Source organism: Bufo bufo, chromosome 10 (assembly GCF_905171765.1).
Source record: "Bufo bufo chromosome 10, aBufBuf1.1, whole genome shotgun sequence".
Taxonomy (NCBI): domain Eukaryota; kingdom Metazoa; phylum Chordata; class Amphibia; order Anura; family Bufonidae; genus Bufo; species Bufo bufo.
In genome coordinates, this window is record NC_053398.1 from 143,935,490 (window position 1) to 143,948,236 (window position 12,747).

At 47.3% G+C, this 12,747-nt stretch overlaps 2 protein-coding genes across 2 annotated transcripts; one reads left to right on the forward strand and one right to left on the reverse strand.

Annotated features, from left to right (window-relative positions):
• The first annotated feature begins 140 nt into the window (after positions 1-140).
• TMED6 (transmembrane p24 trafficking protein 6) lies at positions 141-6,352 on the forward strand. Its single transcript, XM_040409699.1, has 4 exons — positions 141-1,208; positions 1,794-1,920; positions 2,563-2,711; positions 5,829-6,352. Exons 1-4 carry the CDS (start codon positions 1,008-1,010, stop codon positions 6,060-6,062), a joined length of 711 nt encoding a protein of 236 aa, XP_040265633.1. The 5' UTR covers positions 141-1,007; the 3' UTR covers positions 6,063-6,352.
• A 210-nt stretch (positions 6,353-6,562) lies between these two features.
• On the reverse strand, positions 6,563-12,626 carry NIP7 (nucleolar pre-rRNA processing protein NIP7). Its single transcript, XM_040409700.1, has 5 exons — positions 12,515-12,626; positions 11,982-12,068; positions 10,210-10,348; positions 9,974-10,114; positions 6,563-6,910 (listed from the first exon to the last, which is right to left on the reverse strand). The coding sequence occupies exons 1-5, from the start codon at positions 12,568-12,570 to the stop codon at positions 6,791-6,793; spliced, it is 543 nt and encodes a 180-aa protein (XP_040265634.1). The 5' UTR covers positions 12,571-12,626; the 3' UTR covers positions 6,563-6,790.
• Between the last annotated feature and the right edge of the window lie 121 nt (positions 12,627-12,747).

The following is a 12,747-nucleotide window of genomic DNA, read 5'->3' on the forward strand; positions in this document are numbered from 1 at the left end:
CGGGGCTTGGCTCTCTTTCCCGTACGGCATCCGCTCGTGTGAAAGAGCCCTTAGGGGTATGAGGGCTATCCGGACACAGCGGCACCTTTGTCCGGTATCGCAGGACAGTCCCACTTACTTGAATCTGCAATACCGGACACGTCCCATCACCAGACATAGCACAGTTTTGGGTAAAGACTAGATCCTTTTGTATGATCCTGGATTCCCTCTTTAGATGTCGCTCTTATTCCCTCCAGTTTCCTAAAGGATTTCAATTGTGTCCAAATATTAAAATGGAAGGTTATGCAAACGTGTACTTTAAAGTTACATTTTTGGGGGTGGATACTTTGCTGCATATTTTAGGGCTTGTAAAGGACCGACGCAGAATAACATTGTGCCATGCAACGTGTATATATTATGTACAGAATATTTTATCTGTTTGCGTTCTTCAATAAACTTTGCGTTTATTGTTCATGAATTGCTCATTTTTGTGTTTCTTGCCTCGTTTTAGAGTGCAAAATATAGAAAATCTGATTGCAGGGAACTTGCTTGACCTCACCTGGTGTAGGGCTTACATTAAAGGGGCTGCTTTCCTCCACGACACCGCCTCTGTCCACAGGCTGTATGCAATATTGCACTACCAGACACAACCCATGGACGGGCGGTAAGGATTTTTGGAAGAAAGCAGCGGTTTTCTTTTCTTTTTTTCTAATCCTGGACAACCCCTTTTAAGTGCCAAACAACAAACGGAATACTTTAGATGCTGATGTGGCAGCTATTAGACTTCCAAGTGCAGCTTTGGAGGTGACTAGAGTACTGGACAAAGAGGGCCAATTTTTTTGCATAGCCCCTCCATGTTTTGTGTAGTTTGCATAGTTTTAATGCCTGCTTGTTTCTAGCCTTGGGCCTGAGAAGTTGGTCTCCTTGCCTCATCACGGCGGGGGCTGCCCTTCTGGCAGTGGGCGGGTTAATGATTGCTGAGGTGTACCTCTTCCGTGGCTCAGACGCTGCCTCTGCCCGCTCACATCATGCTTTGTCTTGCTGTTCTCCTCCTGTCCCTCTTATGCCCACGCTTGGCACAGAAGTCTGAACCACTGAGCGGTCCCAGCTCGGAGCCTCTATTCCGGGGGGCAGATCGCTATGACTTTGCTATTGTGTTGGGTCCGGCAGGTACCGAATGCTTCTGGCACTATGCACATCAGAATGGCTTTTTCTACTTTGGGTACGAGGTAAGTGGACATCTGTTATTGCTTGTATCCCAGACCTATTCATCAACCATATAACCTGACCTAGTGTGACTCCAGCAGTGATCCATATCAATTCTACTTCCATCAAGTTCTAACCTCCAGCAGATGCCTACTGGTTCTTGCTGGGATTTATAGTGCCACAAGGAATCTTTATTTGTCTACTATGCCATTCCTTGTAGGAAATGACCATTTAATTCCTGCATTTCACATACGACGGTGCTTTTCTTTACATTGTTCCTTAGTGCTGACGCAACGGCTGAAACTTTAACATCTGCTGCCGGCCAAAATGTTCTCAGCCCGCCTTATCACTTATACCAAGGTGACCCGTTCCCAGTGCAAACAGCCTGTCGTATCCTAACAGTAGAGTCCCCTGGCATTAACATTTTACATGGGCACCAACAATCATCTGCCAGTCCTCATACTGATACTTGTAGTCATACCCTGTACCCGCTTGTATCGGTACACATCTATGCTGCACTAGCAGTGTCTGCGTGGTTTCCAGTTATTGCAATCAGAGTGAAACCACCCAAGTGGAAATCAGTTTTTTATTGTTTTTCTTCTCTCCAGGTTCAGTGGACGTCTGGCATCATGAAGAACAGACAAGTCTCTGCCTCAGTCCATGATCCTAAAGAATTTCTCATTGAGACTTCCAAGGACATGCGTGGGCAAATCAACTTCCAGACCAAGGAGACAGGTAAGGCTACTTTCACACTAGTGTTTTTCTTTTCCGGTGTTGAGTTCCATCCTAGGGGCTCAATACGGGAAAAAACGGATCAGTTTTATCCTAATGCATTCTGAATGGAGAGCGATCTGTTCAGGATGCATCAGTTCAGTCCCTCTTACGTTTTTTGGACGGAGAAAATACCGCAGCATGCCGCAGTTTTCTCTCCGGCCACAAATCCTGAACACTTGCCGGAATGCAGGATTTGGCATTAATTTCCATTGAAATGTATTAGTGCCGGATCTGGCATTAAGTGTTTCGGCAAAATGGATCCGGTTTTCCGGTCTGTGCATGCGCAGACCTTTTAAAAATGAAAAAAAAAAAAAAAATACCGGATCCGGTATTTTAATGCATTTGTCAGACGGATCCGTCTGACAAATGCATCAGTTTGCGTCAGGATTGCTGGATCTGGGAGGCAGTTGCGGCAGAGGATTCCGGCAGGCAGTTCTGTCGCCGCAAGTGTGAAAGTAGCCTAATAAGATGGGGTAAAAGAGGCCAAATTGTCAAGTGTTTTCCCAGATTTTCATTGAACTGTCCCGGACCAAATTAAAACCACGCGTCGCCCGTGCCTGGGTCTTCCTGTACAACGCACATGCTTCTGTTTTCTCTCCATAGGGTTTTATCAGCTCTGCATAAACAACTGGCAGAACAGCTTTGGCTCGGTCCAGGTGTACCTCAACTTTGGGGTCTTCTATGACGGAGAAGGACCCGAGCATGTTGAGGACCACAAGCAGAAGCTAAATGACACTCTGATAACCATCGAGGTGAGCTCTCTGCAAGCAGCACCATCAATATAATGGATGTGAAGAACCCTAGAGCTGGAGGGGTGCAACACAGCTAAGCATGCTGGGAGTTTGCTACTGTATTACAGCTTCTATGGGAAGATATCATTGAGATATGACAGCCCCATAGCGCACGAGGCCTAAGGCAACATTGACACAGCAGTGAAGAACGTTCATTTTTAAAGCATCTTTTATTTTGTCCGATTTTACTTACCATAAGCCTTTTTTCAGTTTCTCAGAAAGGCATATGTAAAAAATAAAAACGGTCCGTTTTCATGGACGTTTATTTCACTGCTGTATGAATGTAGCCTTAGGGCTGTTTCACACGAGCGAGTCCATTGCGGGAATCGCGCTCCGTGCAAGTGTGATCCTCCGCTCTGGACTCGCAGGAGCGCACGGCACTATCATGATTTATAATGCTATGTGTCTCTGCATGACCTTTTCACACCGAATCATAGTGACTTAAAGCTGTCGGTATGATTCTGTAGAAATAAGGTCAAGCAGAGGCACATAGCATTATAAATCATGATAGTGCCGTGCGCGCCTGCAAGTCCAGAGCGGAGGATCACACTCGCACGGAGCGCGATTCCCACAATGGACTCGCTCGTGTGAAACGGCCCTTAAAGCGCCTTTACACTGGCCAACCTAGGGAGCAATTATCAGAAACAATCTGTTAGTTCCCGATAATTGCCTGCTGGTCAGAGAAGAAGAGATCTGTTTGTACCCAATAATTGCCCTGCGTGACAGGACCTTTAGGCCTCTTTCACACGGGCGAGTATTCCGCACGGATGCGATGCGTGAGTTGAACACATTGCACCCGTACTGAATACCGACCCATTCATTTCTATGGGGCTGTTCACATGAGCGGTGATTTTCACGCATCACTTGTGCGTTGTGTGAAAATCACAGCATGCTCTATATTCTGCGTTTTTCACGCAACGCAGGCCCCATAGAAATGAATGGGGTTGCGTGAAAATCGCAAGCAAGTGCGGATGCGGTGCGATTTTCACGCACAGTTGCTAGGAGACGATCGGGATGGAGACCCGATCATTATTATTTTCCCTTATAACATGGTTATAAGGGAAAATAGCATTCTGAATACAGAATACATAGTACAATAGCGCTGGAGGGGTTACATTTTTTTTTTTAACTCTCCTTGATCAGAGGCCAGCATCTCCTTCTGTCTCCTTTGCTGAACAGGACCTGTGGTGAGCATTAATTACAGGAAAATGACCTGTGGTGACGTCACTCCGGTCATCACATGATCATCACCATGGTAAAAGATCATGTGATGACCGGAGTGACGTCACCAAAGGTCCTGTAACTGTACTTAATGCTCACCACAGGTCCTATTCAACAAAGGAGACAGAAGAGATGCCGGCTCCGCGATCAAGTGGATTAAGGTGAGTTAAATTATTATTATTATTTTTAACCCCTCCAGCCCTATTGTACTAAGTATTCAGAATGCTATTATTTTCCCTTATAACCATGTTATAAGGGAAAATAATAATGATCGGGTCTCCATCCCGATCATCTCCTAGCAACTGTGCGTGAAAATTGCACCGCATCCGTACTTGCTTGCGATTTTCACGCAGCCCCATTTACTTCTATGGGGCCTGCGTTGCGTGAAAAATGCACAGAGGAGCATGCTGCGATTTTCACGCAACGCACAAGTGATGCGTGAATCACCGCTCATGTGAACACCCCCATAGAAATAAATGGGTCGGTATTCAGTGCGGGTGCAATGCGTTCACCTCCCGCATCGCATCCGCGCGGAATACTCGCTCGTGTGAAAGGGGCCTTATTGTGTGCATTTAGCCTTAAAAGGAACCTGTTACCATGATCTTGGACTAGCGTCTGCAGTAATGCAGCGGTAATAGTCAAGATCACTTTTATTAAACTACCTCCCCCTGTTGCACTGGACTGCTGTGCGCAGGATTCTTCTGCATCGTGTCGTGTATTTCAGTGCAGCTGTTATGGCTGACAGTGGAGGAACAGGGGGCAGTGATCTGCAGTAGTACTAATGTATTACAGATTGTGGTGACAGATTCCCTTTAAATGGCCATCAGGTGTAGAACACGGATACAAATCATCAGGCGTATTGTAGTGTTACACTGGGAAAATGGGCTTGTGGTTTGACAGCAGAAGTTGGTGTGGATTCCATACCAAAAACAGATGGTCTTTTAAAAGGGTTGTCCAGTTTCCTATCTTGATCAGCAACCTTCGGCACTCCAGCTGCTGTGAAACTACAACTCCCAGCATGCAAACAGGCTCTGCTGTTTTTCTAACTCCCATAGAAGTGAATGGAGAACTCTGGGAGTTGTAGTTTGAGTGCTGGGGGTTGCTGATCACTGACCTAGGTCATCAATATCATATTGGTGGGGGTTCCGACTCCCAGCACCCCCCAATGAACAGCTGTCTGAAGAGAATGCAACTCTCCTGTAAGTGTCGCATTCACTTCAATGGGAAGGAGCAGTTGTAGTCACACTCAGTCCTATTCAAGTGAATGGGGGGAGGATGCTGCATTCTCTTTAAACAGCTGATCGGAGGGTAGGGGGGCCGGGAGTTAGACCCCTGCAGATAAGGCATCCGTATAGGAAACTGAACAGCTCCTTTAGGCCTCTTTCACATGACACAGTTTTTTTGTGTTTACAGGCCGTTTTTTGCGTTCCGTATATGGAACCATTCATTTCAATGGTTCCGCAAAAAAAAAAAAACTGAATGTACTCCGTATGCATTCAATTTCCGTTGAAAGATAGAACATGTCCTATTATTGCCCGCAAATCACGTTCTGTGGCTACATTCAAGTCAATGGGTCCGCAAAAAAAAACAAAACTGAACACATATGGAAATGCATCCGTATTTTTGGCGGAACCATCTATTGAAAATGTTATGCCCAGCCCAATTTTTTGTATGTAATTACTCTATACTGTATATGCCATACGGAAAAACGGAACCACAACGTTAACAAAAAACTGAACGGATCCGGAAAAAAAAGCCTGCAAAATGCTGAAAAATCCATACGGTCGTGTGAAAGGGGCCTTAAGGATGAGATCTACAACTTTAAATTCTAATTATTATTTTTTATCCCCGCTCCAGCAAAGCGCTCAGATTGTACAAGGTCGTGTTCTTCACATGTGGCGATACTACAACTTTGCTCGCATGAGGAAGGGCTCCGACTACTACAGGCTCATGTCCAACTATCAGTACGTGAACTGGTGGTCAGCGGGGACCAGCGTCCTTATCGTGGTCTCAGGCGTCCTGCAGCTGCATTTCCTGAAACGTCTATTCAACGTCAAGCCGACCACTGAGGGTCAGAAGCCCCGCTGCTGAGGGGGTCCACACTGAGGGGGGCGACTGCTGCATCTCGGAACTCTACCTGGACATTCACACCAATGGTGGGATCAAGACTCCTTGGCCTCCAAACCCCTAATATAAATTAGAAAAAAACATATCTTCCTGGTGCCGCTCTCTATACAAACTTATGGTATGAAGTCTATACTGGTTTAACACAATGGCTGCATTCACAGTTGTGCTGGCTTCCGAGTGTAATCTCCCAGTACTCCCTGCTCGCTCGCTGTAGGAAAAGCAGCCGTCCCACTGCATTTAGGGATACGTTTTTCAATAACTTATTCGCTGTTTCCATTGACAACCAGCAGAATTGTGAATGCAGCTCTGGCGTATAATGCAGGCTCTAACTCTGGATCTGTAACTTGAGTAATGCAATGTATTTACAAAGTTTTTCAACTTTTTTATGTGGATTTTTGTTTTCTTATATAAACTGTAGAATGATGGATATACCCAAATCACTCCTGCCGCATCTCAATAAAAGGACAGTGGAAAATCCTCTGTTTCATCTTGTTCCAGGAGGCAGTAAAGGAAACATTCCCTTTATACCAATCAGTCCGATGGTAAAGTAGTGATGAGGTCTATAAAATAAGACTGCCGGTCTGGCGACATCAGGGGGGCTTCAACACAGGAATGCAGATCTTGTACTGAGGGTCTCGTCACTATGGCAGTAGATGAAAGGAGCTGGAAAAGTCTTCGCCCAGGTCTCGGATTTAGGTCAGGGTGTCCTCATGTCTGATGTATTCTCCAACGTCTGCTTGGTGGAAGACTACAATCTGCATCGGGTCCAGTTTCCTACATTCTTGTGTTGATTTTGCAGCTACACCAAAGCCCTGGAAGGAGCAGAATGTAAAGAATCAGCAGGTCTGATCTAAGGCTAATGGCTTCTTGTAGAGCAGGGATCGGCAACTACAACTCCCAGCATGCTCTTTCCACCTGTGTGGGAGTTTAGAGAGCAGCCAAGCAAGTGTGCATGCTGGGAGATGTAGTTTCACCCCTGTTGTAGAGGAAGCAGTAGCACCCAGGTCCTTGTGCCTGAATGGGGGGTCCAAAGACCTTCCGCCACGTAAAAAGATGCCAGTATTATAAGCTGAATAAAAAGAAAATCGCAGGGTGAAACCCTACAGAAAAATAGTAGCCCCTGGGAATCCTGATTTTACATTATGCAGTATTATAAACTGCACATGGGCGGTGGGGGCCCGTTACACCTCTGGATTCTCTTTAGGGCTGCAGCTAACGGTTATTTGTCGATAATTTCACTGATTAATCAGGAAAAAACACCAAAATGGGGTTTATATGATTTTACTTGAAAAATTATGTTCAAAGGCCATATTAAAACAAATTGATGGCGCTGTTATGGGGAGGGGGATCTTCTCCTCGCCCCGGCCGTAACTTTTACTATAAATCAGCGAATCTTTATTACCTTACAATGAAGCTCCAGTAACAGGCGGCGGCGGCGTAACGTCACTTACTCACGTGACGCGCCTGCTCCGCCCACTTTATGAATGAAGCATGCGTGTCATGTGAGTAAGTGACGTTACGCCGCCGCCTGTTACTGGAGCTTCATTGTAAGGTAATAAATATGCGCTGACTTAAAAAGTAAAGTAAACCGCCCGCATAGCAACCAATCGATTAATCGTTGCAGCCCTAATTCTCTTTGGCACTCCCTGAATCCATGTTTACCTACTATAGGGGGCAGGGTGACATGGTAAACACAATGGCCTGTGCCCACTCAGCTAATCCTGGCATAGCACATCATTACAGAGTACCAGGAGGAGCCGATTGTCCATAGACTCCCGGTGGCCGATGCCCAGGGGGGCCACTCAAGCTCTCCTGATGGTCGCAGGTCAGGTATGTCATGATCTGATTCTCAACAGCCGCAGGAGCCCCTCCTGAACTCAACTGTATTATCGTCCTCGTGATGATCATAGAGTTGAATACTGTGGTTGGGGCGGCAGTATTTTGTGGTATTGTAGGCCCTGCCTACTTGTTTTGTCCAGTCTGTCAATTTGGACACACCTACAACATGGGGCCACTTTAAGTTCCCAATCCGCCCCTGAGCAGGAGTACCGATGTGGGCTCCTGTCTGTAGGAAGTTTGCTACAGTTCTGTGGAATCCGTACACCGCTGAGCAGTCAGTGATGTGTGAATATAAGGTGCGGTAGAAATCCGGACTTAGGTTGCCAATTTATTTCGCAAAAAAAAAAAACGAAAATCCCTTAAAGGGGTTGTCTCATTAAGATATGCCCCCATTGTCTTATATGTGTGGGACCCACACCTATATCTAGAACGGAGCCCTGCAAGTGGAGGAGAGCTCACTGCGCATGTGCAGCCTCCCCCATTCATTTTCTATGGGGCCGGCGAAAATAGCCAAGTCCCAAGATTTCTGTCGGCCCCATAGAAATGAAAGGGAGCGGGGGGGCCGGACCGGAGTCCTCCAGCCACCACCTTGCGGGGCTCTGTTTCGATATAGGTGTGGGACTCCACACCTATAAGACAAAGGGGGCATATCCTAGCGGGGGGGTGTGTCTGTTCTGCACAGGTCGACACTATCCAATCAGCGCTGCCAGACGACACCCCTCCCTACAGGTAACACTCAGCTGGACCTTCATTGCAAACTGCTATTAATTCATTCCTAACTTCTACCAGGAATAATTAAAGGATTGCCACATCAGAGTCATAAGAATAGATGCTCCAGAACGGGGAATGTAGGTAATTACTAAAACGGACATGTCAGGAGAGGCGAGAGCTCTTCTTTAAATGCACATAATGATGACCGTGTCTCAGGTTGTACAATAAATCCATACACTCACTGCTTCAACGTTTAAGACAACTAAAAATTGTCATACCTTCTTTCGGATTTTGGCTTACGTTATGCCCATCTGCGTCGCCGTTAAGCCATGCCCCCGCTCAAATGTGGTAAAAAAAAAAAAACACTAGATTTGTCTTTTTGGGCCAATGGCAAAATTCTAGATAGAATCTCGTCAATCGGGAATCCACCCCAACGTGTCCGTTTTTCCTGGACCGTGCCGTTACCATTTCTGAGCTGTAATGCAATCTATGACCCAAGTGACAGAGGAGACCTTACAACTAGGGGTATAGGGAGGAATGAAGCTTGAACAAGTAGACTTGCTTTCTCCCTGGAGAGCGTCAGCAAGCTGCCGCCGACATCTTTTATAGTAAAAGGCACCTTCCTCTGACACTTTTCTGAGTTTTCCACACGGGTGCAATGCGTGAAGTGAACGCATAGCACCCGCACTGAATCCTGACCCAGTCATTTCAATCGCAGCACGTTCTATATTTAGCGTTTTTCACGCAGCCCTGGCCCCATAGAAGTGAATGGGGCTTCAGTGAAAAACGCATCGCATCCGGATGTAATATGTTTTTCACTGATGGTTGCTAGGAGAGGTTTGTAAGTCTTCAGTTTTTTTTTACACGTGAAAAATGCATCAAAGGGCATTGCACCCGCGCAGAAAAAAACTGAAACAATGAACGCAATCGCAGACAAAACTGACTGAACTTGCTTGCAAGATGGTGCGAGTTTTACTGAACGCATCGTGAAAGAATCCGTATCTTTCGTGTAAAGAGGCCGCACTTCGATGGGGCCAGAGCTGCGTGAAAATCACTGAATACAGAACAGCCTGCGATTTTTCCTGAACACAGAACTGACGCATGAAAATCACTGCTCGTGTGCACAGACCCATTGAAATGAATGGGTCAGGATTCAGTGCGGGTGATGTGCGTTCACGTCACGCATCGCACCCGAGCGGAAACCTTGCATGTGTGAAAGAGGCCTAAAGCAGCACTTTGGCCCCATACACCAGACCCTCTCCAGTCATATCCGAGCCACACGCCATCACTTTCGACGATACACATTAGGAAAAGGAAATATTCACCAAGGGGATGTCGGCCATGGAGTAGACGATCACGCCCTGGTACTGCGCTGTGTTCTCCGTTATTCTTCCCAGTCCGGATTTAAGAACATGGTTGCCATACAAGAAGGACTGCTCAGCCCCCGGCTTCACCCACACCTTGTACTAAGAGGTAAGGAGACAGGCATCAGACTCGGGCCTCGCTGCAGGATGATGAGAGTAGAATCTGGCCACAGACAATCCATACAAATTACAATCACCTTTGCATATGGCGCCAGGTAATCCAGAGCCGTAACGTGGAGACGAAACTTCTGAGTCTTCGTAAACTTTCCGAAACAGGTTCCGAGAGACACCAGTTGGTCGCGGGCGATGTTTGTAGCCAATTTCAACATTTTCTCGCTGAAAGACACGACATGGACGGGTTAAATTCTAAACCATTAAAAGGACGTGTACATTCACAGCACATTTTTATAGCGCCATTGCATCTGAGGAAACAGGCTACCGTTTTGTGTACACAGCTCCTATGTAGATTCATGTGTATAAATGGCTGCAGACTACAATCTTTGTATATAATCTAACCCTGCAGTTCATGTGATATGTGGTGGGACAAGACTTCCCTCAGTGATAGCAGCCGACAGACGGTTCTCTGGGACATCCCCTTAAAGGGGCATTCTGCTTGTTACATGTTATCCCCTGTCCACAGGTTAGGAGGTCACTTTTAGGGCTCATGCACATGGCCGTTGCCCAGCCGTGCCCGTATTGCGGCCCGCAATACACGGGCAACGGCTGTGTCCACCCCGCATCATGGATGCAGACCCATTCACTTGGATCGGTCCGAAATCCGGAGCTGCGGTGCGGAACGGTGCGATTCCGTGGGGTTTCTCTCCGTGCCTCCGCAACGCACAAAAATAGAACGCGTTCAGTCTGTGGAATCCGCACGGATGTTGCCCGTGCATTGGGGACTGTAAACTGCGGTCCCCAATTCACGGAACGGCTGTGTGCATGAGCCCTTAGATTGGTGGGAGTCCCTACCAATCATTGGAATGGGGAACCGGTACCCGCCAGAGGCCCTGAAGTGAACAAAGTAGCAGGTTGGGCATGCGAACCGTTGCTCCATTCGCCTCTATAGCTGTGTCCTGTACTCGCCTGACTGCAGAGCCCTTCCTTAGAGGAGAATGGAGCAGCAGGGGCAAGACTGTGCATGCCAGAGCTGCCGCTCTGCTCATTTGGGGGGGGGGGTCTCTGAAGGGTACATGGTCCACGTTCTCATGAGCAGTGGGGGCCCCAGTGGTAGGACCCCCACCGATCTAATGGTTATTCCCTATCCTGAGGACAGGGGATAACTTGTAGAACAGTGATGTCCAGCTCTCAGGTGGCTAGGTCATCTAACCTACTCAGCACAGATCCGGGTTCTGTTCACACCCTCCAAGCAATCGGGGGCTTTTAAGGGAAGCGTACTGGATCTTTACTCTAAATACAATGCATCCATAGGGAATGAACTATCGCTCAGATCCAGATGGTTAACAAATCAGGGGCTTTTGGTAACAATAGAATAGTTTACAGCCGAGATCGTTCACGATTTAGTATCTCCCATTTTATTAAGGGCTCATGCACATAACCGTATGCCCTCCGACATACGGTCCGTGAGCAGGCCATATGTCCCGGAGCGGCATACATCGTGCGCACAGCATCATAGGTTACTATGATACTGCGCGTATCGGGCCGCCCGCGGGACGATGATCATATGAGTGCGGGACAATAGCCCCGAGGGCGGCCTGATGCACGCAGCATCATAGTACGGTGTATGCCACTCCAGGACATAGGGCCCGCATCTCTCGGAGGGCATACGGTCGTGTGCATGAGCCCTTAGTGATCATGTTTTGGTTGTGCATTTTATACTGCCTTGCTCCATGATTAAGACCTGTATAGGCTGAAACACCTCAGATTTCCTACAAGAGGGATACTGTTCTGCGCATTGGTTTTACTTGCTGGATCCACTTGTAACACCCCTTTAAACGCCACGTTCGCTCACCTGACGTAGTACACGCGGTCATTGTGCAGCCGGAAGCAGTAGGTTCCGTCGGGCCGGTCCACAAGAAGCTTTATGTTTTCTCCAATGCTGCGGATGGGAGAAGAAGAAGGAGGGGTGGTTAAGGAGTCCATTTCCAAAGACATCAAGATCTCCATTTGCTGTCAATGAATGGGGACATTCTCATTTGCACTGAGAAGCGGAAACCTGTACAGGCCCGTGTTTCTCGCAGCTGAGGATTTGCTACAGTTGTATCCAGTCTAAATACATCAGCAAACCTCTCTTCTGTTCTGATAGTCTGTTACAATGTATCAGTCTGGAGTTCAGCTGTGAGACATATTAGGAGCCGTTCACAAGTTCAGTATTTGGTGCAGATTTTGAGCTGAAATCCGCAAACTTGGTTACAGCCACTGGATATAAACAAGAATGTTCTCATTTACTGACAGCAAGCAGAGATCTGGAAAATGTTGGCGAATTGAAACACAGTTGGTCCCCAGGGCTACGTGACCTCTACCCCCCTTTAGGGCAGCACTCACTATTTGGAGAGCTTCTCGAACATGGTCTTGGTCTCCTCGTCGGTCAGCGGCCTCATCTTCCCCCCACGTGTGACACTGAAACAGCCGGATACCGAGGAGGCTCGCGGTGCACTCTGGGAAAGAGCTACACAGCCAATAGGACGGCACACTGTTCGTTTTCAATAAAGTTTGTTGACAAGTTATGCCTCCACTAACATGGCGGCGGTTTTTTTTTTTTATGACGTCATCGCAGG